At 39.7% G+C, this 25855-nt stretch overlaps 2 protein-coding genes across 2 annotated transcripts in view; both read right to left on the bottom strand.

Moving 5' to 3' along the window:
- LRGUK (leucine rich repeats and guanylate kinase domain containing) overlaps positions 1 to 25855 on the bottom strand; it is a 120836-nt gene that overhangs the window by 25778 nt on the left and 69203 nt on the right. The window contains exons 15-16 of the mRNA XM_032275949.1: positions 24297 to 24392; positions 4569 to 4708 (exon numbers count right to left, since the gene is read on the bottom strand). Of these exons, the coding sequence (XP_032131840.1) occupies positions 4569 to 4708; positions 24297 to 24392 (236 nt within the window). The remainder of the gene's footprint in view (positions 1 to 4568; positions 4709 to 24296; positions 24393 to 25855) is intronic.
- Positions 16856 to 18913, bottom strand: LOC116550149 (extensin-like). Its single transcript, XM_032275948.1, has one exon. The coding sequence runs from the start codon at positions 18180 to 18182 to the stop codon at positions 17091 to 17093; it is 1092 nt and encodes a 363-aa protein (XP_032131839.1). The 5' UTR covers positions 18183 to 18913; the 3' UTR covers positions 16856 to 17090.

Raw genomic sequence — 25855 nt, forward strand, 5'->3', positions numbered from 1 at the left:
TGTATAGTTCAGTGGTATTAAATACATTTATATTTTGTCCTTTCATTGCCCATACTTTAATTGTATACATTTTAATTCTATGTACTGTTAAAGCCATTGCTGTTTTTTATATAGTTAGCATCTCTTTAGACTTGCTCATGTATTTCCCTTTGTCTTGTTCTTCATTTTTTTCTCTATGACATTCTCTATCTAAAATCATTTTCATTCTGCCAAAAGAAAATTCTCTAGTGTTTCCTTTCATGTAGGCTTCCTGTGACAAATTATGTTTCTTTGTCTAGAAAGATCTTTAATTCACTTTGATTTTTTTTTTTTTTTTGGAGACAGAGTTTCGCTTTTGTTACCCAGGCTGGAGTGCAATGGTGTGATCTCGGCTCACCGCAACTTCCGCCTCCTGGGTTCAAGCAATTCTCCTGCCTCAGCCTCCTGAGTAGCTGGGACTAAGGCATGCGCCACCATGCCCAGCTAATTTTTTGTAGTTTTAGTAGAGACGGGGTCATCTTGATTTTTTTAAGGATATCTTCACTGGGTACAAAATTTTAGGTTGTTAATAATTTATCACTTTAAAGATATTCTCTGTCTTCTTGCTTTCGTGATTTCTTTTGGAAGTCAGCTGTCAACCTAATTGTTATTACTTTTTTAAAAATAATCTTATCCCTCATGACTGTTCTTTAGATGTTTTCCTTTGTTTTTGATTTTAGGACAATATGATTTCAAAACAAATATATGTCTAAGTTGGGTTTTTAAGATTTCTTTAATCTATGGCTTGATGACTTTTATCATTAATCCATGGCTTGATGACTTTTATCAGGACCATAAAATTTCAACCATTACTTCTAAATCTTGTTTCTGTTCCATTTCTTCTCTCCTTTTAGGATTCAATAACACATGTTAGAACTTCTCATGCTTGCTTTATGTCTTCTACTCACTCTTCCACTGTATTTCCCATCTTGTTATGTTTCTAAGATTTTTTTTTTTAATCAACTTTTCAGTCTATCAGTTCTCTCTTTAGCTATGTCTTATGGGGTATCAATATCAGTTACTGTTTTTCCCCCAGGTTTTTATTATTTCCACTTAGTTATTTTTTATTGTCTCCACTTTTGCTGAAATTTACAATTTTGTCTTATATCTTAGACATTATAAATGCAGTCACATTAAAGTCTTGGCTTAATAACATCAACACTTGGAGGTTTCAAAATGTGTATTCAATACTGCCAAAATCTGGAGGCTCTGTAGGCCTGTTTCTATCATCTGGGGATTCTGTTATTTTTAGTTCATGTTTTCCCATGTCCTTATGTGCCTAGTTATTTTTCATTATGCATTAGACATTGTATTTACAACATTATTTATATATATTTTTTCTGCCATGAGACATCTGGGATTTTCTGAATATAATTTCAGGGATGAGATTACTTTAAATGCGGCTTCTATGAAGCCCTGAGTACTTTTTGTTCACCTTTACTCCAAGGTTTTTAGCCCTTCAGTTACCAGCCTAAAGAAAGCATGAAACACAAAGTTTACCTCCTTGATGGACCTCACACTTTGATGGTATTGTCTTAGTTCCACAGGACTCTCAAAAGTGTCAATTCAGCCCTCAGCCATGTCTACCTCAATTGGCAAAGGGCCACAGGAGTAAGTGGCCTCTGCTACCAGGTTCACCTCTCAGGGTCACCCTCCCCTAATTCCTGGCCAGATAAGCTTTCTCTTTTCTGTTAATTATCTGATGCCTTCAAGTAGACAATTTTAAATCCAGATTTTCTAGTTGTTTGCAGCAGGAAGGTTAATCCAAATTACCAGGTCTGCCTTTAGTCGAAGCAGAAGTCCAATTAATCACTTTTCGGATATCTGAAAGTTCTTGGTGATACAGGGATGCTGATGATCCCCAAAGGAGAGCTGCTGTTCTTGAACATAAAGTACAGCTGAGGGCCTGAGCCCTTCCTCACTCCCCGCCTACCACCACCGTAATAGCAACAACATTTGTTCTACAGTCAATCACTGACAAAGAAGCTTCCTATGCATTTGATACAATGACATTGTAAGGTAGGTATTATTATTTCTCTGTATATACTTTACAGAAGAGGAAATGACATCTCATAGCAGATCAGTGGCCCTTGTAAAATCACCCAGTAGGTGGCAAGGCTATCACATGATTCAAAGTTAGAGCATTTTTCCTCTTGGGTCAAGAAGTCAATAATTAAATGGAAATAGAAACAAACATAGACCAAATACACACATAAACATGTACTTACCCAACTAGTTATGACATGTGCCCTGTGTGACTACCAAGAAATAAGACTAGTTTCCTTAAGACACACATAACACCAGCCTCATTATTTTGTAATCACAGCTCACACACATGTCATTGCACGCTATGGCCAAGGGAAGAAGAGAATATTAGGTTACAGAGGTGGTATGGAAACGGCCTCGTGTACACAGTGAGTTTTGAGGTGGGTTTGAGCAGGAGAGAAAGAATGTAATCTTTGACATAAGTGGGAATGGTGCTTCAGAGAAACAGAACCAGAAAAATACACACACACACACACACACACACACACACACACAGACACACACACGAGATGGGAATTGCTACTTTGTCCATCACTGTCAAAGCCCTCTTAATAGTTTCCAAAAGAAAATAGTAACACATTAAATATACAGTTAAAACACCAAAAAGCACCAAAAAAAATGCCTTTTTTCTTTTGGACAATTTAAGATAAAGGTTTTTGACAGAGGCAGCTGCAATTACTTCCTTCCATACACTGAACAGTTCTGAAAAGACATGGCAATTTACCTTAGGCAGGTAAGATGAGAAAAACAACATCTTCTCCTTAGGGTTGCAGTGAGGGGTACATGAGATAACCTATGCAAAAGCCCTTTTTAAATTACAAATGCTGCATGAAGGCAATGTATGTTCTCTAACATACATCATCATATCTCACTGAATCTTCTGCCGTGATGATCTTGAAAAGGTATGTTGCTTGTTTTGCAGCATTATACCAGCTGTGCAAAAGGTTAACAACCTGTGAGATGTCCCAAAATGTGATAAATACTTGCAGATCCCAAGAGCACTGAATTCATAATCTTTAAAAGAAAAATGAGGCACGAAGCATCATCTTAGGTGAATTCACCCATATATGTGACAAGAGTGATTCAGTATTACATTTGCTGTAGTTTCTTAAGAGTGAATCTGTTAGTTCTGTGGCAGTTTGGTTTGCTTTTCTATGAAACTACCTTGTTACATTTGTATTTCCACCTAAACTGCTAGCACTGAGAGGCAAAGGCACCAGAACCTCAGGGCTCTGCAAATTACTACCATCATGGCTCGGTAAACGCCAGTGCTGACACTGGACACAATACATGTTCTACACTGGGTACCAGATGCTGTGGATTATGGGGGCTGCTCAGTTTTTCAGGGAGGGGCACCGCAGGCAAAGAGTGATCCAGCATGTAAAAGTTCGTGACACTCTATCTTTTCCTACTATATCTGTATACAGCACAGCCTGAGACTTTTTGCCTGCAGTAATCAGTCTGATTCTTTTGACCACTGCCTATGGTTCTGACTTGATGTAACTATTTGTTTCAAACAGGCTAGCCTTGGCCAGGCATGGTGGCTCACACCTGTAATCCCAGCACTTTGGAAGGCCAAAGCAGGTGGAGCACCTGAATTTGGGAGTTCAAGACCAGCCTGACCAAAATGGAGAAACCCCCTCTCTGCTAAAATACAAAATTAACTGGGTGTGGTGGCGCATGCCTGTAATCTTAGCTACTTGGGAGGCTGAGGCAGGAGAATCACTTGAACCCGGGAGGTGGAGGTTGTGGTGAGCCAAGATCATACCTTTGCACTTCAGCCTGGGCAACAAGAGCGAAACTCCATGGCAAAAAGAAAGAAAAAAGAAAAAAAAAGAACAGGGTATCCTCAAGGAAACACAAACAAGGAATTAATAACCGAAACAAAAAGTTCTGTCGCTTCTGCGGCAAATTGCAATTGCAACTAAGTCTCTTTATATTCCCAGATCATCATGTAAAAATGATTACAGATGGAAAACAAGTACAGCCTAATCTGAATGCAGTGCCAATTTTGCATTCAATACTCCTGTGCATGCTGCTTTCTCAAAGCTTTCAGAGACTTAAGTTGGGACTAAGTGATGTGACTGGTTTAAGTAGTGCTAAGTTGTAAACATGGACTCTTTGAGTGGAATCGCTTTTCAGGCTAAGCCCAAGAATACTCAAAATTATATCCCGGCAACAAAGCAAGTCTTCCCTTGAAATACATCTTTCACTGCATTTCTTGTAGTGCTTTTCTGTTCTTACTAAATAGAAGATTTGAATGTCAGAATTTTCACTGGAAGTCTGGGAGAAAGGTACTCACAAAATTTGATATTGAATATTCTACTTTTAGAACCAGTGTCTATTCTTAGGGATGTATACAAAGAGGCAAAGTCCTGTCTTCAGCTGACATTAGTGAGAGAATCATGTGGAGAAAACTTATTGTCTCAAAATATTAAATCTCCTCTTTGTCTGACGTCGTATAAAGCTCAGTTGCTGCTTCACCCCTTCTATCCCTCCCTTACCGCTGGTGTTTTTTTGGCTGAAAGTTTCGCCCATAATTTAACAAGGTAGTTTCTGTCTGTAGAATGCAGGAAATCAGCCATATTTGAAGAAATATACTTTGTAGGATGCACTTCAGATTTCAGGTGGGATGTCTTAACATCTGGTAGAAAAAACAAAATAAAGTTTAAAATAAAAGGCATAATATAAGGGAAATTTCTGAAGTGATAGAAATGTTTTATATTTTTATCTCCCCAAACATAACAATTGGATGCTTAAAGTTTGTGCATTTCAACTTGAAAATAAAAATATATCTTAGAATAAAATAACTCACAATAATAACGTCAGTCTATCACACATAATAGACATGTCCTCTGAATATATGCAATACTCAATCAATTCAGGTTTATTTTAAATATAATCAAAAGAAGTAAAACATTTCAAAAACAGTGGCTTCTAGATACTTAATTGAAAAGTTACTCTTATTATGAATTTTCATTGATGAAATTCCAAAAGGCTAAAAGGAAAATAAACTACGCAATGCTAAGAGGCTTTGAAAGAGAATGGAATGGATGACGAGGCCACTGTTTAACAGAATTTATTCATAAATAACATCTAATATTTTTCTTTAAGATGTCAGAATGTTCAGAGACCTAGAATATAAGAATAAATTTTTATTCTTATTTATGTAAAAATTTACATATACATTTTTATTACTGCTCATTCACAGAGGGCCTAGGAGTAAATAGCTTTGGCCATATGGGAGCATCAACACTTTCAGTATTGCTTTTAAAATGCTAAAATAAATGATATTCACATGTATCGTCAGTCAATATGATGGACTGAGCAGAAGTGGAAAGCTACCCCCACCCGAAGATGAAAGAAAATACTAATGTATAACAGAAATTTGTTTTGTTTTTAATACATAATAAGGCAGAAACCAAGAAAGAAAACGTTCTAGGTGGTACAAGTGTAGCGAAGACTGAAATTCAGAGGAGTAGGAATTGATGCTAAAAAGTCAGAGGGCGTCAGGGACAGAGGTTTGAACACGTGGTCTGAGAAGGGAATCCACAGTCCTTGCATGCTTGGCATACAAAACCTGGACTTGGCCAGGTGCAATGGCTCACACCTGTAATCTCAGCACTTTGGGAGGCCAAGGCTGGCAGAACGCTTGCGCCCAGGAGTTTGAAACCAGCCTGGCCAATATGGTGAAACCCCATCTCTACAAAAAATACAAAAATTAGCCTGGTGTGGTGGTGTGTGCCTATAATCCCAGCTACTTGGGAGGCTAAGGTGGGAGGATCACTTGAGCCCAGGAGGTAGAGGCTGCAGTGAGTCATGATTCTGCCACTGCACTCCAGCCTGGGTGGCAAAGTGAGACCCTGACAAAACAATGACAAAAGAAAAAAAAAAAAAAAAAAAAAGACCTGGACTGTTTGATAGGTGACAAGTTGGAAAAGGGGTATCTGGAAATGTCAGTCCACAGACCTAGGGACTTTGCCTGGGCACAGATTCTCATCTAACCAGACGATAGAAACACCTGTGGGAAATCAGACTCTACTTTGGTTTGGAATCTCAACTTGAACTCCCCCAAATTTTGTGGCAATCCCAAACCAATAAAACAAGGTAAAAGTTGTTGCAGACAAGTGAAAGTATTTAATCATGGTAAGGAAATCTAAAGTTCCACCCAGCGCCTTTCTTAAGAGAGGGAGATTCAACAGATGCAACAAATGTGCAAGGACTATATTCAAAGAATTCCAGGTAATAGAACAATCTAGAAAGGAACATTAAAGAAACTATGTTTAACCAGAGTGATACAATGAAACAACTGTACAAAGAAACATTCTCTGTTGAATCTCTGTGATTAAAAAAAAAAGGCACTTGACCCATATTTATTGAGTATCTGCTATGTGCCGGCTGGTGCTCTAGATGCTGGGGATATAGTAGTAAATAAAAAGTTCTTGACCTGTGGGGATTACATTCCAATATTGGAGGCAGATAAATAACACATTAGATAATGTCAGGTAATGGACAAGAGTGACGAAGAAAGAGGAAGCCAGATGAGGGGACAGCATGAGAGATGGCATGGTGGTCAGAGGAAGTCCTCTCTAAGTTGGTGACACCTAAACACATATGAAAAGGCATAAAGAAGAACAGTATTCAAACATCTGGGAGGAAACTATATCAGACAGAAAAATTGGCTGGTGTAAGAACATAGATGTATCCTTAATATAACTGCATCATGGTAAAGAATTCAGCGTAGCTGAGGCAGAAACAGAGAGACGGGGAGAGAGAGAGAAAGAGAGAGAGAGAGGAGAGAGAGGAGGTGCATCCTGTGCTAAATTATCTTTTGGAAAAAAAAAACAAAAAAACCTTGTCCTGTTGATGTCACTCTAAGCACAGAGCATTAGGAAAAAGAACAGATGAACTGGAACCATATAAATAAGATAAAATTTAAAGAAATAAAAGCTATATTCACTGAAATAATTTCTATAAAGAAGATCTTATATAGTATATAAAAGTTTATTCAAAATATAATATTTGTGTATGGATTCCTTTTTCCAGTTCTCTAAGACATAAGCTGTCTGTACTACAGTATAAACGAGTCAATTTCAATCTGATGACACAATGCAGCTATAATTCCAATAATGTAATGTCTTAATGATTTCTCAGCAATAAAACATTCTGGGTAAAGATAATGTGTTTAGATTACTATTAAACTACATTGTAATACTAAAGAGTTTCATACAGTTCTTAATATATTGTCTAATGTCTTAATATATCAACAAACAAAAGAGCTTATTTCCCAATTTAAGAAAAAAGCCATAATTACCAATGTTATAACACCATGTAACAAATTTTCTTAATGTGATTTTATTCAAACTACCTAAATTAAAGTCAACCTTGAGGCAGCACTTTAAATATATATAAACTACTTTACAGTCCACAAAAAGAAGGAAGTCCTTCAGTATATAGGCTAAATTTATTTAAATACCTGCAATGAAGCATAAATGAATTTAATGTTCCAAGGCAGATTTTTAAAGTTCTTTTATGGATTGGTATCATTACAAATGCAGGAAAATATAAAGGAAGTATCTGGAGCAACTGGAACTACATTTCAAATTAATTCTAAATGGCTTAGATCTTTTATATAGAATACTCATTTGAAGTCAAACAAATTAAAATAATATTTGTATAAAACATTTTAAAAGAATAAGCATAAAATCCAACCTAAATAACAAAAGCAGTAGAGGCCACATACCTAAGAATAAAAGATTTATATGTATATTTAACATTATATCATCACACAGACTAAATAGGGCCATTTACTACATAAAGGAAAGGAAAAACTAAAAGAAGTTGATGATTTGGTATCACAGGCACATAGCCAGGTCAATAACTAGTGATGAACTTACCATCTGGGGGTCAGATTTTAAATATTTTGAAAAACACAGTCTCTATTTTAATGACAAGTGTTTCTACATTTGTAAGATTTCTTATATAGCAAAGCAATTTAGTCATTCTCCTGTCCAAAAATATGACTGATTACTTTTCAATATGAGCTTTTAACATTTAAATAAAATCTTGCAAAAAAATGTATCAACACTAGAGTTGATCTCTCTTTGAAAGCATTTAGAAATGGATGACTTGGAAACAGGCTTTAATTTTAAAATAAAAGTCCTCAGATGCACAAATGACTTCAAAATCACTTATTTTCTCCCCGCACTCAAATGGAGCTTTGTAATCACAACACTTTGGGAGGCTGAGGCAGGTGGATCACCTGAGGTCAAGAGTTCAAGATCAGTCTGGCCAACATTGGTGAAACCCCGTCTCTACTAAAAATATAAAAATTAGCCAAGTGTGGTAGCATGCACCTGTAATCCCAGCTACTGGGGAGGATGAGGCAGGAGAATCACATGAATCTGAGAGGTGGAGGTTGCAGTGAGCTGAGATTCCACCACCACACTCGAGACTCCACTGGGCAACAGAGTAAGACTCTACCTAGGACCAGGTACGGTGGCTCACACCTGTAATCCCAGCACTTTAGGAGGCCAAAGCAGGTGGATCACGAGGTTAGCAGATCGAGACCGTCTTGGCTAACCTGGTGAAACCCCATCTCTACTAAAAAGACACAAAACTAGCCAGGCGTGGTGGTGGGCACTTGTATTCACAGCTACTCGGGAGGCTGAAGCAGGAGAATTGCTTAGAAGCGGGAGGCGGAGGTTGCAGTGAGCCGAGATTGTGCCGCTGCATTCCAGCCTGGGCAACAGAGTGAGACTTCGCCTAAAAAAAAAAAAGACTCTGTCTAAAACACACACACACACACACACACACACACACAAACACACACACACACACACACACACCATATAGTGAGGGCCTTTTTTGTTTTAAAGGAAAAAGTAACAAGAATAATTCATACATACCTACAATGATTAAATGTATAGACTCAGTCTAAAAAACCACACACATACAAACAAACGAAAAACAATGTAGTGAGGGTTTTTTTAAAAAAGAAAAACTAACAAGAATAATTCATACTTACAATGATTAAATGCATATATATGTATGATGTAAATACTTGTAAAATCTGTATAAAAGTCATTATATGGAAATATGTAATCACAAAAAGAGCTTAAAAGAAAACACAACAATCTGCTATCAAGTTTTAAATATTTTTAATATGATAGATAATTTACAGTGGAAAATTAAGAAAAAAGTTTAGTTTATTAGGAAGTGCTATCACAAAACTAAAGGTGTTAAAAGAAGCTATTTTTCCAGGACAGAATTACATCTTAAAAGTCGTGTCTATCTGTGCTTCTAAGAAAAGAATAATATCAACTAGAAAAATAATAATTTCACATAGTATCCATGATAATTTTCCATAGCAAAATAAGCTTTTAGAGTAGAAAGCTATCACATCAGTCCAAGGAGATACAGTAATGATGTTATAAATAGTCATGCTATATATATGGTAAAGTGAATACATTTACTGAAATATACTAACGATAAAGTGCTATATTCTTGAGTGTCTAATCAAAGGAATAATTAGTTATTTAAACAGAAACAATTTCTACATCAGGAAAAAGGAAAACATGTACATGTACATTCACAAGAACAAATAAAGTACAAAAATTTCCCTTTCCAGTAAACTTCATATGCGGTAATGTCTTCAGTGGAACCGATGTCACAATGTCTTCAGTGTGAACCGATGGGTCAATATTTGAGCCTTACATCAAGAATGTTCCAATTAAAACATACAGCAATAATGCCCAGAAGCCCCCCCAAAAAATGGATGAGTATATAACCAAGTAGTTAGTTGACACTTTAAAGAAGATAAAACACATAGAACAGGTAAATTACAAAAGTGAAAATTTGCTATATGTGATCTGTATTATTACATAGAAGAATTTGGGAAAGAAAAAAGGAAAAGGGCAGCAATGATTGGCAAGAAACAGGATATACATCATCAGGAAGCTTCAATACATGTTAAAAGCTGCCTTTCCTTCAACTAACATGTTTGAATAACTGTATTTCCACTGGGATGTCCACCCAATCGCACACCCTAAGCATGATCTTTGCTTGCTAAGGGCTTATCCTTCAAGAATAACTTTTTCAAAGATGTTGCCTCATTGATCACTTTCTCCAGCAAAAACATTCTCGGTCTTTCTTCACTTTGCTTTTCTATCTTAGGACATGGAGGGTGTATAGATCTGGTAATTGTAGAAGGTGGTCTTTGTCTAAACTGATCCACAGAGAGAAAATAAAATACCCACTATCTGGACAAGTCACCTGACAGCATTTACTATCTAACCAATCTGAAATCCAGTATATAAATGATCTTGATTTTATCAATAATGAAATAACCGTAAAAAAAATAGACAGCATTTATTGAGCATGTACTATGTGCCAGGTGTTACTACAGGTCTTTTATGTGTGTATCACATGGAAATTCATAATAATATCAGAGTTGACATTTCCATACTCACTTCTCCAAACTGCCCTGCTCCATGTGAATGACCTTTGAAGAACCTCTTGATCTCCGTAACATTTTGCTAAACTACAATTTCTTTCCAATATTATTCTAAGTTCCTTAATTAAATCAAGGTTGTCAAATTTTAAAAAAGGATTTTCACAAAGACTATCGCATTTACCAACTATTGCCCCCCAGTTTGAACAGTGTCACCCTCTTTCAATGAATGGGAAAATGCAAACATTTTTTGCTGTTTTCATATTAATATGAACAAACACTCATAGAAGCACTTACTCTACTAGATATTGTTCTGGGTGGTTTTCAGTATATTAACTCATTTAATCCCCATAAAAATACTGAGGCAGGAACTATTATTACCTCCATTTTATACATGAGAACTCTGTAACTTGCCCAAGGTCACATGGCTAGGTTGTAATGCAACTGGAATTTTTAAGGATTAGTTTGAATTTTAGTGTTATTTGCAATCATGAATTTCTAAGGTTACAATCTGTAATAAAAGGTCTTCAGCTTTTGCAAATCATGATTGCACTCTCATAATCAGTTTTAAGATTAGAGGTTTGATCTTCTAACACCATTTATCTGTCATCAACACAAAGATATGGTTAGGCCCTTCTTATCTTCTTCTCTGAATGGCTGGTCAATACAGAAAAGTGATTTCTAGAATTGTGTCTTTCAAATTGGACTATGCAATTAAATTCATTTACAGACATACTGTGCTACATACTATATAAATAGTGCAATTATCTTAAGTGGAACTTGGATCTTTTATGGTAATAAGATGATTTTCAGGCTTGTCATGGAGCAAAAGGCAAGGAAGTAGACTGATCAAGATTGTTCTGAAGTGCCTTTTTAAAAAAAGCTTTACATAAAACATATGAATTGTGGATATATCTTATCCCAAGCCCCAACGCTGACAGAGAACGTAACTGCCAATACACCAGATCCTTGTCCTAGAGAAGAATTCAGCATAAATGATGTCACCCATCCAACCTCACTTGAAGGCAACCAGAGCTGGGGGGCAGTCTGGTAACAGGCCTCCAAGTAAGGACAGCATCAAAGCAAAGCTCTAGGGCGCTCAGTGCAGGGTTTTCCAAACTGCAGGTTGCAAACAAAATTGTGAAATCAATTTAGGAGGCCACAAACAGAATTTAAAAATTAAAATCCAGCACCATAGAAAATATCAGAGTCATCTATCACCATAGTAAGGGTGTTTTTTGACACATTTTTTTTCTAGCTGTGTATGTGTTTACTGGGTCATGATACTGTAAAATGTATACTACTAATTATGGATCTTGGTCAATAAAACTTTGAAAGCCATATATCTAAGGAGTACTAAGTACATCCAATTTTCTAGTACTAAGCACTACATTTAATAAAACAGGATTCCTCGTAACCAGCAAGTGGAGTCAGTTGCAGTAAGTGAATCTTAGATCATAAAATGAATCTTACGTTTTAGCCGGTTCAACTAATCCCCCAACATAAGAAGACCTTCTGTAAGATTCCCATAACAGAGCATCTAACTTCTGGAGCAAGCTAGTCTGTCCCTCTGCAAATCACCTCTAACTCTTAGAAAGTTCATGATGTCAAATCAAAATAGAATGTAAGGCTATTGCTTTTGCATGACAGCTCTTCAAAGTGTCTGTGTGTGTGTGTGTGTGTGTGTGTGTGTGTGTGTGTGTGTGTATGCATGTTTGAATTTTATATAACTTTTTCTGAATAAACCCATAGGTCATTGTAGAAAATTTATAAAATACTAAAAGCATAAATAGGAAAATAAAAATTATGCATAATCCATAACCCAGAGCTAATAACTGGAGCCACACTGATTCTACCTTCTTAACCTGCTTTCTACTTACTATGAAATCAATAGTTTCCTCTAATTAAATATTCTTCTACAACATGATTATAATGACAACATAACATTCCAGCATATGGCTATGCCATAATTTATTTCCGAAACCCCATTAGATAGCTAGATTATTTCTAGATTTTATCATAAATACACTGATATGAACATCACTACAAATAAGTGATTACCTTATGATAATCCTCAGATTCAAATTACTAGACTGAAGATATACAAAAAATTGTATATCTTGTAAATGTGACAGAAAATTGTAAAACTGTGCCCCAGAAAAACTGTGCCAATTCACTTTCTCTACTGAGACATAGAGAGTGCATTTACCCACATCCTGACCAAGAGCAGGCATTAAGCTGTTTTTCATCTGCCAATTCAGTACAAAAAAAAAAAAAGTCTATCCTGTTTTAACTAATAATGAGATTAAATATTTCTGACATATCTACTGGCCATTTTTATTTCCTCTTCTGTGAATTTCCCACTCATGTCCTTCATTCGATTCTCTTTTGACATTTTGGAAATAACTGATTTAGCTCTTTAAATATTAGAGGAAGGCTTTCACACCAAGTGGCACTATTATCTCCATTGATTTGAATATTAGTCTTCCTTAAAGGAGATGAAGGTGGTATTACTAATGTAGTAACTATAAGCCACCATGTTTTTTGTTTCTATAAAGATCGCCTTGCTAAGCAACACATCACATGGGAATGATAGAAACTTTGTAAATATAGCTGGAAAACGGCAACTTTTAAACCTTGTTATTCTATGTGTAAAAATCAGAAGTTTCCCTTATACCAAGAAAATCAATAATAGCACTAAAAACCTTTTGTTGATATTCTTTTCACTCCTTTCCTCTGACCACAAACAAAATGTGGTCCAGTTCCACTGAATCTGAGACATCAGGAACGTGCACTGCTAAAACAATAACGCAAACACAAAGAAGTGACACAAAAACTTGGCTTATCACTTCCCGTTTGTACCCTAATGGAAATGGAACCCCAAGTGCCTTCAGGAGCCTCAGAAACAGGTGCTCAAAGAGGAAAATTATACATTTCTAAAAGTAATCTTAAATTTCTAAAATTCTTCACCTAAATGAGACACGGTCAACGCTAAAGTGCCCCACACCCAGCTCATAGAAAATGAGTAATTATCTTAATTTTCTTCCTCTCTTGCACAATCTGCCTTCCTCTACATCCAATCTAAATATTTACCTAATTTGACAATTCCTGTCCCCATGGCCTCATTTCAGGCCTTACCCTATTTACTGCACTACAGCAGTAACTTTCCAGCCGCTCCTCCTGTTTCCTGAATTGCTCTCCTCAAATTCATCCTCTATACATACCTCCTCCAGACAGAGGCCTCTACGATACAAATTCAGCGGCTCCCCATTGTTGAAGATCAAGTTTCCAAGCTCATTGGAGTAGCACAAAAGGCACTTTGGATCGACACAGACCTAGAATCTCTCCTGGCATTCAGGTCCTTAGAAAATGCTATGCCTGTGCGTGCCTCTGCGTAGGCAAATGTGGTTCCTTCTTCTAAGAAAACCTTTTGCCATCAGTCTGCTGACTAATTCTGCAACCGTGAAGACTAAGCTGAAGGCTGACCTTCTCTTAGAAGTGTTTCCTGATCCAATTTTTGTATCCCAGGCTGAATTCGGTGTCCTTCCTTGGTATTCTTATGACAGCCTGGAAAAGTTAACAAATGGATTTTCCTGTCTGCAGGATGCAAAATATAGCCTAGCACGCTGTAGGGCCTTCAGCTGCCCTAATCACATGGCGTTATTAGTATAATGAACCCTCTAATCTGTCTCCTTTGATAAAAGACAAAGCTTCTTGAAGCAGCCTCATCATCTCACCTTATCCAGCAAACATCGCTATCTGGAACATAGAGCGTACTCAATAAATGCCTGTTGGATGAATGAACTTTTAGTAAAAATAAATAAATAAAATAAATAAATGATATGTTTTCTAAAGTTGCTGTATTATTTTCTAAATATTTCTAAAGTTACTGTATATAAAACATTATTAGATATGTTTTCTAAAGTTACTGTATTATTTTCATTATGGACAAATCAGATAAATCAGAAGGTAGTTACTGGCATTACATAAGCTCTTCATTTTGCAAGAGGATTTCTATACCTGGATTTCTAAAATATCAATTTCCTCTACTGCCCTTGAAACAACATTTGAAATTCATAGTTGCAGGGACACACCTCTTTTGTGTAAGATAAGATACATTTACACAGGCATTTAGTCATCAGTTATATTTTTAAACATAAGATACCAAACACAGTAAGTGCTCAATAGATATCTTGTAGCTTGTTAAGAGTCACCCCTTAGGTTGTCTGTTTTAGTCACAATTATCCTCTTTTTAGGGGGAGTATAGTCTCCATACATAGGAGTAGGTTCCACAGGTATGTCTAAAGGTAATCCTGGTCCCTGCCAGAGTAGATTGGTTTAAGAACAAGTGCCTAAACCAAGCTAGGCCAATAAGACTTTCCCTGGATTAGGATTAATGAACATCCATTCAAATTAATCCCTTTACAGTAGTGGGAGCTTCCAGAGGTAAAATGAGATGTGGGCTTGAGAGCTGCTGGTGGCCAGGTTCCCCGCCATGTGCAGAAATTGATAAGAGTCATTTGTAGTTCAAAGAACGAGGCCAACATGGAGAAAGAAACAGAGATGAGAAGTGGTGAGAGTCCTAGACCAGAGTCCAGGAGATGACTACAGTCCTGGTTATGTTCCACAACTAGCCCCCAATCTCTCTGAGACCTGCTGCAACCCTGACCTTCCCATAGTTTGGTCATATGAAATCTACTCCCTTCTCATAGAGTCACATAAGCTGGCTTAGAGTGGATTCCTATCATTTGCCAGCAAAAGAATCCTGATGGTATGAATAGATAAATGAACAACTGATTCACTCCCCACTAATTCTTTTAATCGATTCAACCAGATGGTTTGACATAATAAAGGCATGGGCTGATTTACATGAGATTTCTGTTCAGAGAAAGAAGGAAGGTATTCATTTTGAAATACATTTCAAAGAAAAGTAAGTTTCAGGCAACATATTGCCAAGACAAATCTGAAGCATTTGATCACAGCATCATGCATTCAAAATACTTTCTCTTTCCTACAGAAGATTCCCACAAATTAACTGTAGGTTTAGAACCTCCAGGAACAACAACGTCTTTTTTTCTCAAGAGTTCTTTTTGCTTTGGAACTCCTCCATAATGCAAGAGGGGTGAGAGGACTTTCTAGAAGTCTAGAAGTGAATTTTCCGTATGAAGAGAACAAAACGTAATGGCAATATGGCCTGGCTTCAGCCAGAGTTGGAACTCAGGTTGGATTCGTGTCTGGACACAAAGGCTACTTGCTGACACCAGCCTTCCAGAATGGCTTAATTCGGTGGCAGCAGTTGATAGAGCTGCATCCCTCTGCAACAGCTGCTCTTCCAGGCTGCAATAGCAACAACAGAAGAGGCACAGCAGTGCAGATTGCCTGCCTTCTAGCAATCCAAGGTCTGGACAGCGCTGAACGGCCCCTCCACCTATGCTGACCGTGGGGTCAGGATGAAGCCAGTGTGAAGACTCATAGCACCCAGCCATCACTGGTTGTTCTGTAACGGTGCTGCCTCGGTGTTCCCAGACCTTAATGAGCTGGTGGCTTCGGGGGTGGCTTAAACCTCGGGGCTCTGACTTGCCCTGGTGTGCAGTCTTCCCTCCTGGCTGCCCTACTCCTCAGCAAACATCTGGTTCTGGGGAGAAGGGGGGCTTTGGTTCTGTGGCACTGCCCCATGTTTTCGGGTTCACTTCTCTTTGGCTTGCTGTTTGGAAGCAAGTACATTGTCCCTTTGAACAGAGCTCTCTCTGGCCTGACATCTCCCCTGATAGGCTGATGTGTCTTGACAGGCTGCTGGGTGCAGGGCTTGCTGTCCTGCTCTGAGGGTTGTAAAGCAATCTCCCTCCTCCGAGACCTGCACTTTCGATGAACCTGTCTCTTTCTCCCTGGATGCTCCATAGGAGCTGAACTGCCCTGAAGCGACTCCGCAGGGGCCTTTTCCCCCTGGAGGGGTCTCCCGTTGGGGGCTGGCCCTCCTGAGCTGGCTGATTGCTGCTAATGGGAGTTTTATTTTCTTTAGATAATCCTCCAAAAATCTCTCTTCCAAGACGGCCCTTGTCTGGACACATCTACCTTCTGAGCCAGGTCATTTGTGAGGAGGTTGGTATGGGCCCTTTTTCTGAAATTTGTTGTTTTTTCTCTTCTTGTAATCAGGGGTCTTTAGGTGATGGCTCAGCGTGGGGTGGCTCAGGAATTTCTGGTGTATGGACTTTGCGTCTCTGGTTGCTCTCCGGGTTCAAAGGAGCGCTGGGGTTGGGATGGTCAGGCACCATGGCGGGCCCTAGCTGACGGTGGGGTTCTAGCTGTGAGGCTGGCTGGCGGCTCCCAGGCGGCGCCTCTTCCAGGGTTGCCAGTCCTCTAGCTGTCCCTTTCTGGATGGAGAGTTTTTTTTCTCTAGCCCCTGTCTGCTGCAGGGGCCCCTGGTTATGGGTGAGGCTTGCATGTCTGGAATCCTCCTCCTGGAGAGTCACCTCCTTGGGGAGCTTTCCTTTCCTTTGCAGGCCTGGATCAGTCTGAATCCCGGAGTTCTGGGGCAGCTGTGGCTCTGGGAGAGGAGCAGGAATGCAAGGAAGCCTCACTTTCTGAGCCGCCTCCTCCTGGGTGGGACTGGGGATGCTGCTTGTTCAAGGCTGGGGGGACTGATCAGAGGGAGTTTCACCTCACTGACCTTCTCTGCCTGGACTTGCTGAGGACTGTGGGCTTCCTGGGGGCTCAGATTTGCCGGTGGTTTTGAGTGGGGAGGGCTGATGGGAGGCAGTTTACTCATGTCCGCTTCCTGGGTTGGTGGAGGCCTGGGAGAGGCAGTCATGGTTTGATTGGAGGTTGCTCCTAAAGCCTCTTCCCTGCTGGGTGATAGGAGTTTGGGGGTGGGCCTCCTGCTCTGGAGGGGAGCCAGCATCTGAGGCTGGGGCAGCCGTGTGGGAGCCAGCCGGCTTCTAGGAAGCAAGGTCCTTGGGGCTTCCCTGGCCTGGGCCTGCTTGGTATCTGTTGCTAAGTCTTGGGGATGTGGCAATGCTGGGTAAGGGGTACTGACCCGGATGGCTTCCGGTTTGGAGGTTTCCTCCTTCAGAGCTTGCTGAGAATCTCCAGCAGGTTTCTGCACCGAGTCAGGGTGGGAAGAATCTTTTGGAAGATCATGGTGGGAACTGCTGGGTGGAAGTTTGGCTGACTCAGTTTCTTCATCCTGAATTCTCTGAGGGCTGAGGGGAGTGGGACCAGGTCCCTGTGTAGGTTCAGACAGGGGAGGGCCAGTGGGGCTTACCTGGGCCTCCCCTGACTCCTCGTCCTGGCCTGGCTGAGGGCCATGAGAGGTGGGAGGGGAAGGGTGTGCAGGAGGCGCCAGAGCAGGGGTGACCGGAGTCTGCCCCACCTCACTGGCTTTCACATCAGGGACATCGGTCTCAGTGGCTATTTGTTTTGGAGGAATATCTGATTGTCGGACATCCTCTTCCACTGGGTTTAGGGCTAGGTCCTGGGCCTGGTGAGAAAGCCCCAGGGCTGATGAGCTCAGGTGTTGAGGAAGCTCAGGATTGAGACGGCTGTCAGGGGAAAGCTCTTTTTGATGGGTTTCTCCACCCTGAGCCAGCTGTTGGTTCTGGGCAGGAGTCAGGCTCTGATTTTCTAGGTCCTTGGCATGAATTTGCGTTCCAGAGAGATGCTCTGTCATCTGGCCATCTGCTTGCAGTTTCGCCAAGCGCCTGGGAGATGGAACCAGGTGTGCTGGTACCCCAGAGAGATTCTTCTTGCTAGAGGGAGCTCCTGCTTTAATATAAAAAGAAGTTAACTAAAAACAGAAGTTTTAACTTCTTTTAATTTCTAAGCAGTTCCTAACTGCTTAGAAATTAATGGGAAAAACATCTTTCCCCTGTTAGATGTACATAGGCCCTTGAAACGAATACAATTATACTTACAGGAGAACATAACCTTCCCTTCTCCTTGGAGATACTAAGTGTCTATAATTATCTTATTTAGTGGAACTTAGAACGATTTTAGTCAACTGAAAACATAACCTTCAATGAATAAACATAAAAGGTTTATGTTTGGTTCTTATTCATAGAGCCACCATTTACATCCAGGTTTGTGGGTGGTGAGACATTTTCCAAGTGAATGAGATTTTACATTGTTACCACCTTAGAGATCAATGCCGCTTTTGCATGGTAGAAACTAGAGGACGGACATCCAAGCCAGATGAAGTCCCATTTGTTTGTTTGCCTGTTTAATGGCAGCCCCTTATATAAGCTGTGAGGTCTGTGAAGAGTATGTCTGTTCGCCAATACCGGGCAAGGGACAGGAACTGAGGAAATGAGTGATGAATGCAAGAAGGAAGGAAAGAATTGGCTTGACAGAAGCATAAGGCACCATGGCTCAGAGCAGGTGCTCCTGAGGACCCTCATCCAGGCTGCTATCCCTCCACTCACATCCCCAGAACTCCCCTTGGACTTCCACATCTACCTTGCCTTCAAAAATTGCTCTCAGAGGCCACTAGCAATGCTGGTATTGCAGAGAGGAGCTGCTTCCTCCATTCACCATGACAGCAAGTTCTCAGAGTGACTGATCTCAGGGACAGTCTCACAGATGCCATCATCCAGCAGGCACTTGTTCAGTGAACACTTGGGGATCACTTGATGGATTCTGGGGGCCCAAATACCATCTTACCCCAGTCCTAAGGACAGAGCTCTGAAATGTGGAGCGGTCAGAGGAGGCACACAAGTCTGGAACAGCCTTGAAGAAGCTAGTCTCAGCTCACTTTGGGGAAGATCTGATACTCAGAGACTCCAACCGAAATCAGACCTCTGAGGTGACCCCGGAGTGATCCATACCCAGAGGCAAACCAGGTTCCCAGCCCCCGCTCCCCTCCACTGACACAGGATGAGCTCGCACTGCTGGATTCTCACTGAGCCCCTAGTGCAGACATGCAGCCTTTGCATCCTACCAAACCAGGTGTTCTCTAGGGAGACAGAGGGACAGGTAGGGGCAAAGAAAGGCTTCCCTCTTGGTGCGGTTTCTGAGGGGATGTCCTGTTCATCATTCGGATCTCCCTAGTTTATAAGGGTTACAAACTGAAACACTAGCTAGGACAAGAAACAAGGTTAGATTAGAAAATAAAACTATGAAAATATCAAGAATAGGCAAATTCATAGAGAAAAGAAAGTAGATTAGAGGTTAACAGGAGTTGAGGGGAGTTATTGTTTAATGGGTATAGAGTTTCTGTTTGCGGTAATGACAAATTTTGGAAATAAGTAGTGGTAATGGTTATACAACATTGTGAAGGTAATTGGTGCCATTGACTTGTACACTTAAAATGGTTAAAATGCCAAATTTTATGTTATGGTATGCATTTTTGCCAAAATATAAACATAATTTTAAAAGATGTAAAAATATAAGAACAGTGAAATCCTGTGCTAAAGATTCCTTTGCTCTTTAATCTCTCCTGGTTTTCTATAATCAGACATATAAGGATTTGTTCCCCACTTTCACAATTTAACAATTGACATAATTTGGAAAATACCAGGCCTTTTATTAAAGATAAAGGGAAACTTTATGGACTAGTAATCTGCTCAGTTCTCCTCTGTTTGACTTCTCATAACCATCATCATTTCTTTCTATCACCAGTCAGAATCATGATTTGCAAATATAATTTCATTTTATGATCTACATAGCAAGAATTCAGGGTGATAGTTGGTCCAGCTTTCTAAAAGCTTTACTGGAAGCATTGACTATCCCAGAAGTAGGTTGTATAGAGACAAATGGAAGGAAATACATCCCTTAATACTGAGTTGTGAATATAGTTTTTTTCCTTATTTTACAGAAACCATTTGGTTGACTGGTGCTTTTTAAGTCTTCATGTATTAGAAATCAATGTTATCCACATTACAATAGGGAATATAAGACAATTCTATACCTAAATTGATACATATTTTAAATTAGGGGTATATCTGAATATTTCAAGGGTTTATAATCACTGTATACCTTAAGTTACTATTTTATACATGCATTAAGTGAAAAATTCAATTAATCCATCCATTGGTGAGGGTTTATATTTCTGGGCCCAGGATTATAGATGTTGTACTCAGAACTGATAAACCTTGGGCTCACTTTTATCACTCTGTTCCACTCTCATTGTTAAGAGTAGAAATTTAGTTTGTATTCTTAGTTACAAATTAGCAATGTAAAATTACAAAAGATAAAGCTATGTATTACTACTTCAGCTATGCGGGAATAATTTTCAGTTTGCATTGGTTCAGGATTACCACTTTAAGAGAAACAATGCTGTTGGACATAAGCAATGTACTGACGCCTAATCCAATTGGGAAAAACCTCAATCTGGACAGCCGGATTCTAATAGTGTGCCATGACATTATATATAGGTTTTTATTTTAAGAAATGGGAGTGCAAAATTATTTCTCGACTCAAGTTAATGGTTATTGGTTAGATTTAGAATGGAAAACCAAGGCTTCATATTTCCAGTCCAGTTTTCTAATTGCTCAGACAAAGCTGTCTTTCATAGAATCATAAATATTTTTAATTTCAATTTCTTCCTTTTGACAGCTTAATTATTTTTTAAAAAGTTCATTATACTAAAACTATTTTTTTTTATTTCTAGAGGTCCCATGTGTGTGAGTAATGTGTTTACACACATATACCTAAATTATAGAACTTAAAATCAGAGTGACTCAGCTCAGAGCAGGAGCAACTAGGTGAAGCACCAGCTGGGTACATGACAGTGACTCTTCTAGGGCTCTGGGTCCCTTCCTGGGGAGTGCTGACACTCGTTTTAAGGTAATTATGGTTGGCCCCACTCTCTTGCACTGAACCTGCAAACATCTGGCCCTTATTCCTTGGCACATACTTCACAGCCCTGAGACTCAGAAAGAACGTTCACTCTACTTCTTGTTCCACTAGAGACCCCATTAAAAGTATATTAGTGAGGACCATGTTCATTAGAACTTTTTAGATACTCACTGGAATAATGTCTGGCCTCTACAATGTTACTTTATGTGCAAGTTTATTCTTAAACCCACAAATGGAAAAAGTAACTTCCTCAGCAAATTAATTTTCTAGAGAAGATAAAGTGATTGGCTTCAGAAAACACATTGTTTTCCAAAATATTAAACAAGTCAGAAAAACAAAGGGCCATTGAGGCTAGTGATTTGATTCATTAATTACATATCTGCCTATCTACTTTTTAAAGTTAGAATTCTATTAGTCAATAATTAGATGGCTCAGTTTCAGTTATGAAATATATCTGAATGTGATCACCTTCTTACAAATTCAGTAATTCATACTTTTCATTAAATCAGCCAAGCCTAACCTCATTAGTCCAAATAAATAAAATTTTATTATACCAGTTAAAATGAAAGTCTATTTTTCTTTGCACACATTATCTGGTCTAGTAATTTGCCAGATGGCAACTGCACCCAATAGCCAGTGTTCCTGATAGTTGTAGAATAAGAAAAGATACAGAGATGGAATCTCACAGGCTGCTGAGGCAAAGTCTTGTTCAGAGACAACCTCAGATTGAGAAACACACGTTTCTCAGTTACTCAGAGCTGGTCAGGCTCAGGGGACTGATTCCTGTTTATCCAAACCCACAAGAGGCTGATTTAAAAGCCAGTACACCAATTAATTAATTTACAATGGAGACGAGCCTGACTCAGGGATCAGGGCAGGGGGGTAATGTAGGGTACAGCCTCAGCAGGGGCAGGTCCAGCCAAGGGGACCAAATTAAAGATCAGAAGATTGCTTGATTAGCGAAGAATTAAGGCAAAGGGAGCCAGGTTCCCTCAAGAGAAACTTCTACTGAGCTGCAGAAGCCTCATGAGGTATACTACACAACGCTTCTCCATAGATATGGCTTTCTAAAGAACTGGCGCCCAGTGCAGAGATTTCGAGCAGGGCTGGATAAATACACCTGACACACTTCTAATCTAATGTTCCCCAGACCACACTTTGTAGACTGAGCACAGTCCTTCCCAGTCCTCCAATCCTTTCTATTTTCAGACAGGTCAACTTTTTCCAGGAACATTCCAGTCAGCAGGTCATACCCTCGTCACTTCATCTCCTACAAGACATATGTAGAAGGAAATTCTCAGCCATTATCTGTTGATTTTTACCAGTTTCACACTGCCCTCATTCCAAAATACCAGGAGCCTTCGACCTGGGAGAAGTGTGCAAAATTTAAAAATAGCACTGGTTTGAACTCTGGCGAAATCATGACCTGCCCTGTCTCAGTCTGCCAGGATGCAGCCAAGTAAACAAAATCCTATTTGGGCAAAGAGTCACAACCGCTAAAACACAAAGCTGAACATACCTGCAAAGCAGCCAGGGTCTCGAGTTAACATTTCACAATATGCGGTGTGTGAATAGGGTTCAGTCCAACAAGGGAAACTTTTAAAATGGACTATAGAGGTAAAATACACATAACAAAATACACATAACACATGACTACCTTAACCATTGTTAACCGCACAGTTGAGTGGCATGAAGTACATTCACACTGTGCCACCACCATTACCATCCATCTCCAGAACTCTTTTCTTTTTTTTTTTAAACAGAGTCTTGCTGTCTTGCCAGGCTGGTGTGCAATGGCGCAATCTTGGCTTACTGCAATCTCCGCCTCCTGGGTTCAAGCAATTCTCCTGCCTCAGCCTCCCATGTAGCTGGGACTACAGGTGCGCGCCACCATGCCCAGCTAATTGTATTTTTTAGTAGAGACGGAGTTTCACCATGTTGGCCAGGATGGTCTTGATCTCTTGACCTCGTGATCCACCCGCCTCGGCCTCCCAAAGTGCTGGGATTACAGGCATGAGCCACCGCGCCCGGCCTCCAGTGCTCTTTTCATCGTCTCAAACTGAAAGTTTAATGGGTACAGTTCTCAACTCTGTACCCCTTAAACCACTCCCACTTCCTAGCCTCTGGCAACTACCATTCTACTTTCTGTCTCTATGAACCTGACCACTCTAGACACCTTGTGTAAGTGGACTCATACAGTAGCTGTCCTTTTGTGACTGGCTCATTTCATTCAGCACAGTTTCTTCAAGGTTCATCCATGTGTAGCATGTGCCAGAATTTCCTTCCTTTTTTAAGATCAAATGGAATTCTGTTTTATGGGTTGCGTCCACATTTTGGCTACTGTGAGTAGTGCTGCTAAAAACATGGGTGTGCAGCGCTCCTTTTGAGACACTGGCTTCAATTCTTTTGGAGGTATATCAGAAGTGGGATTCCTAGATGGGAGGCCGGTTCTATTGTTAATTTTTCGAGGAATCTCCATACTTTTTTCCATAGATGCAATGCCATTTTACATTCCCACCAACAGTGCAAGGGTTCCAATTTCTCCAAATCCTTGCCAACACCTGTTATTTTCTGTTTTTTTGTCTTGTTTTTATAGTAGCTACCCTAACAGTTTTGGGGTAGATTCAAGGGAGCCTTTTAAATACATCTCAAAATTCACGTACCAAAATTCTATTTAAGGCTTTAGAATTCCTGGATTCCTGAGTTCTGAACCATGAGGCTAACCCTTATCTGTTACCTCCTCCAAGGCACTGCCCAGCCTGTTGCTGAAGGGCAGTCCCCAGAGGTCCATTATGGTCATGGAAATAAGCAGAATTACAGGTCCAGAAGGCTGACTCACGCTGCTTGTTTTGGGGACAATTGCCCCAGAAGAAGTACAGGAATAAAAGAGAAGCAGCTTCAGCCCAAGTGATAAGTACCCAAATAGCAACTCAGATTTGTTTTCCTTTCCATGAAAAAAAGTCCTGGCATAAAGGGGAGAGGACAGTACCTGCAGTTGCAGCCAAACCCTTGGCAGGTTCCTCAGTCAACCCCAGGTATTCTCTAATGAGCTGACTCAGTTTTTGGTAAGCAACATCCAGATCATCTGCAGCAAAGAGAGTACACTTTAAAACAACAGGATCAGATTCAATACAGTTGATATTTAACTATTGGTGGAAACGAGTTGTTTACTACATTTAATTTTATAAATATTACGGTAGGCAGAATTCTAAGATGACCCGAAGGACACATCATCCTTGTATAATCAATCTCCTCCCTTTAAGTGTGGGCAGAACCTGTGGAGGGAATGAGATACCATGCCCACGACTATGTGACATATAGCAAAAGGCATTTTTTGCAGATGTAGTTAAGGTTATTAATGGATTGACTTTGGAATAATCAAAAGGGAGATTATCTGGGCAGGCCCACCCTAATCACATGAGCCCCACGAAAGGAGAGTTTTCTCCAGCTGTTGGCAGAAAAAGTCAGAGACTCAGAGCACAAGGAGGGTTCAATGTGCTGGTGCTGACTTGAGGATGGTGGGGGCACGTGAATGAGACCCTCCACGTTTCTGGAGAACCTCCAGAAACTGAGGATAATTCTCGGCAGACAGCCAACAGGGAAACTGGGACCTCAGTTCCACAACCAAAAGAAATGCCATCCTGCCAACAGCAATGAGCTTTGGAGGTTTATCCACAGAGCCTTCAGAGGAGGCTTCAGTCTCCTGATACCCTCAGCAGAGAATCCAGCTATCATATGCCAGACTTCTAATCTATAAAACTGTGAATTAATAAATGGGTGTTGTTTTAAGACACTAAGTGTGATAATTTCTATGCAGGAATGGAAAACAAATTCAACTGTGTAATACATTAACACGTTTCAGAAACAAAAAACTATTATTAATAAGTCGAACCATATGTAATTGCTGTTTTCATAGATGAAAATAGTTGAGTATCAACAATTTCATATGGTTCAACTAATGTCCCCTGTCCACCCAGTTCATCTGGTTTCCCTTTCCCCTAAGAGGTAATCAGTGTTATTAGTTTTTTGAGGATTCTGCCAAAGATTTTTTTATGTAGTACAAGAAAATACAATTACATAATTTTTTAATATAAATGATGGCGTACTATATTGTAAACCTGTTTTTTTAGCAACTGTTTGACTTGAAGATATTTCCTTATCTGTTCACAGAGAGTTTTCTCATTCTTTTTATGACTGTGTAATATAGTACACTAAAAATATAAAGAAATTTGTCAGGCACGGTGGCTCACGCCTGTAATCTCAGCACTTTGGGAGGCTGAGGCAGGCTGATTGCTTGAGGTCAGGAGTTTGAGACCAACCTAGCCAACATGGCAAAACCCCGTCTCTATTAAAAATACAAAAATTAGCTGGGCATGATGGCAAGCACCTGTAATCTCAGCTATTCAGGAGGTTGAGGCAGATGAATTGCTTGAACCTGGGAGGTGGAGGAGGAGGTTGCAGCGAGCTGAGATCACATAGCTGCACTCCAGCCCGGACAACAGAGTGAGACCCTCTCTCTCAAAAAAAAAAAAAAAAAAAAAAAAAAAA

This window comes from Sapajus apella, unplaced genomic scaffold (genome assembly GCF_009761245.1).
Source record: "Sapajus apella isolate SASKATOON/1434 unplaced genomic scaffold, GSC_monkey_1.0 scaffold7, whole genome shotgun sequence".
NCBI classification, from domain to species: domain Eukaryota; kingdom Metazoa; phylum Chordata; class Mammalia; order Primates; family Cebidae; genus Sapajus; species Sapajus apella.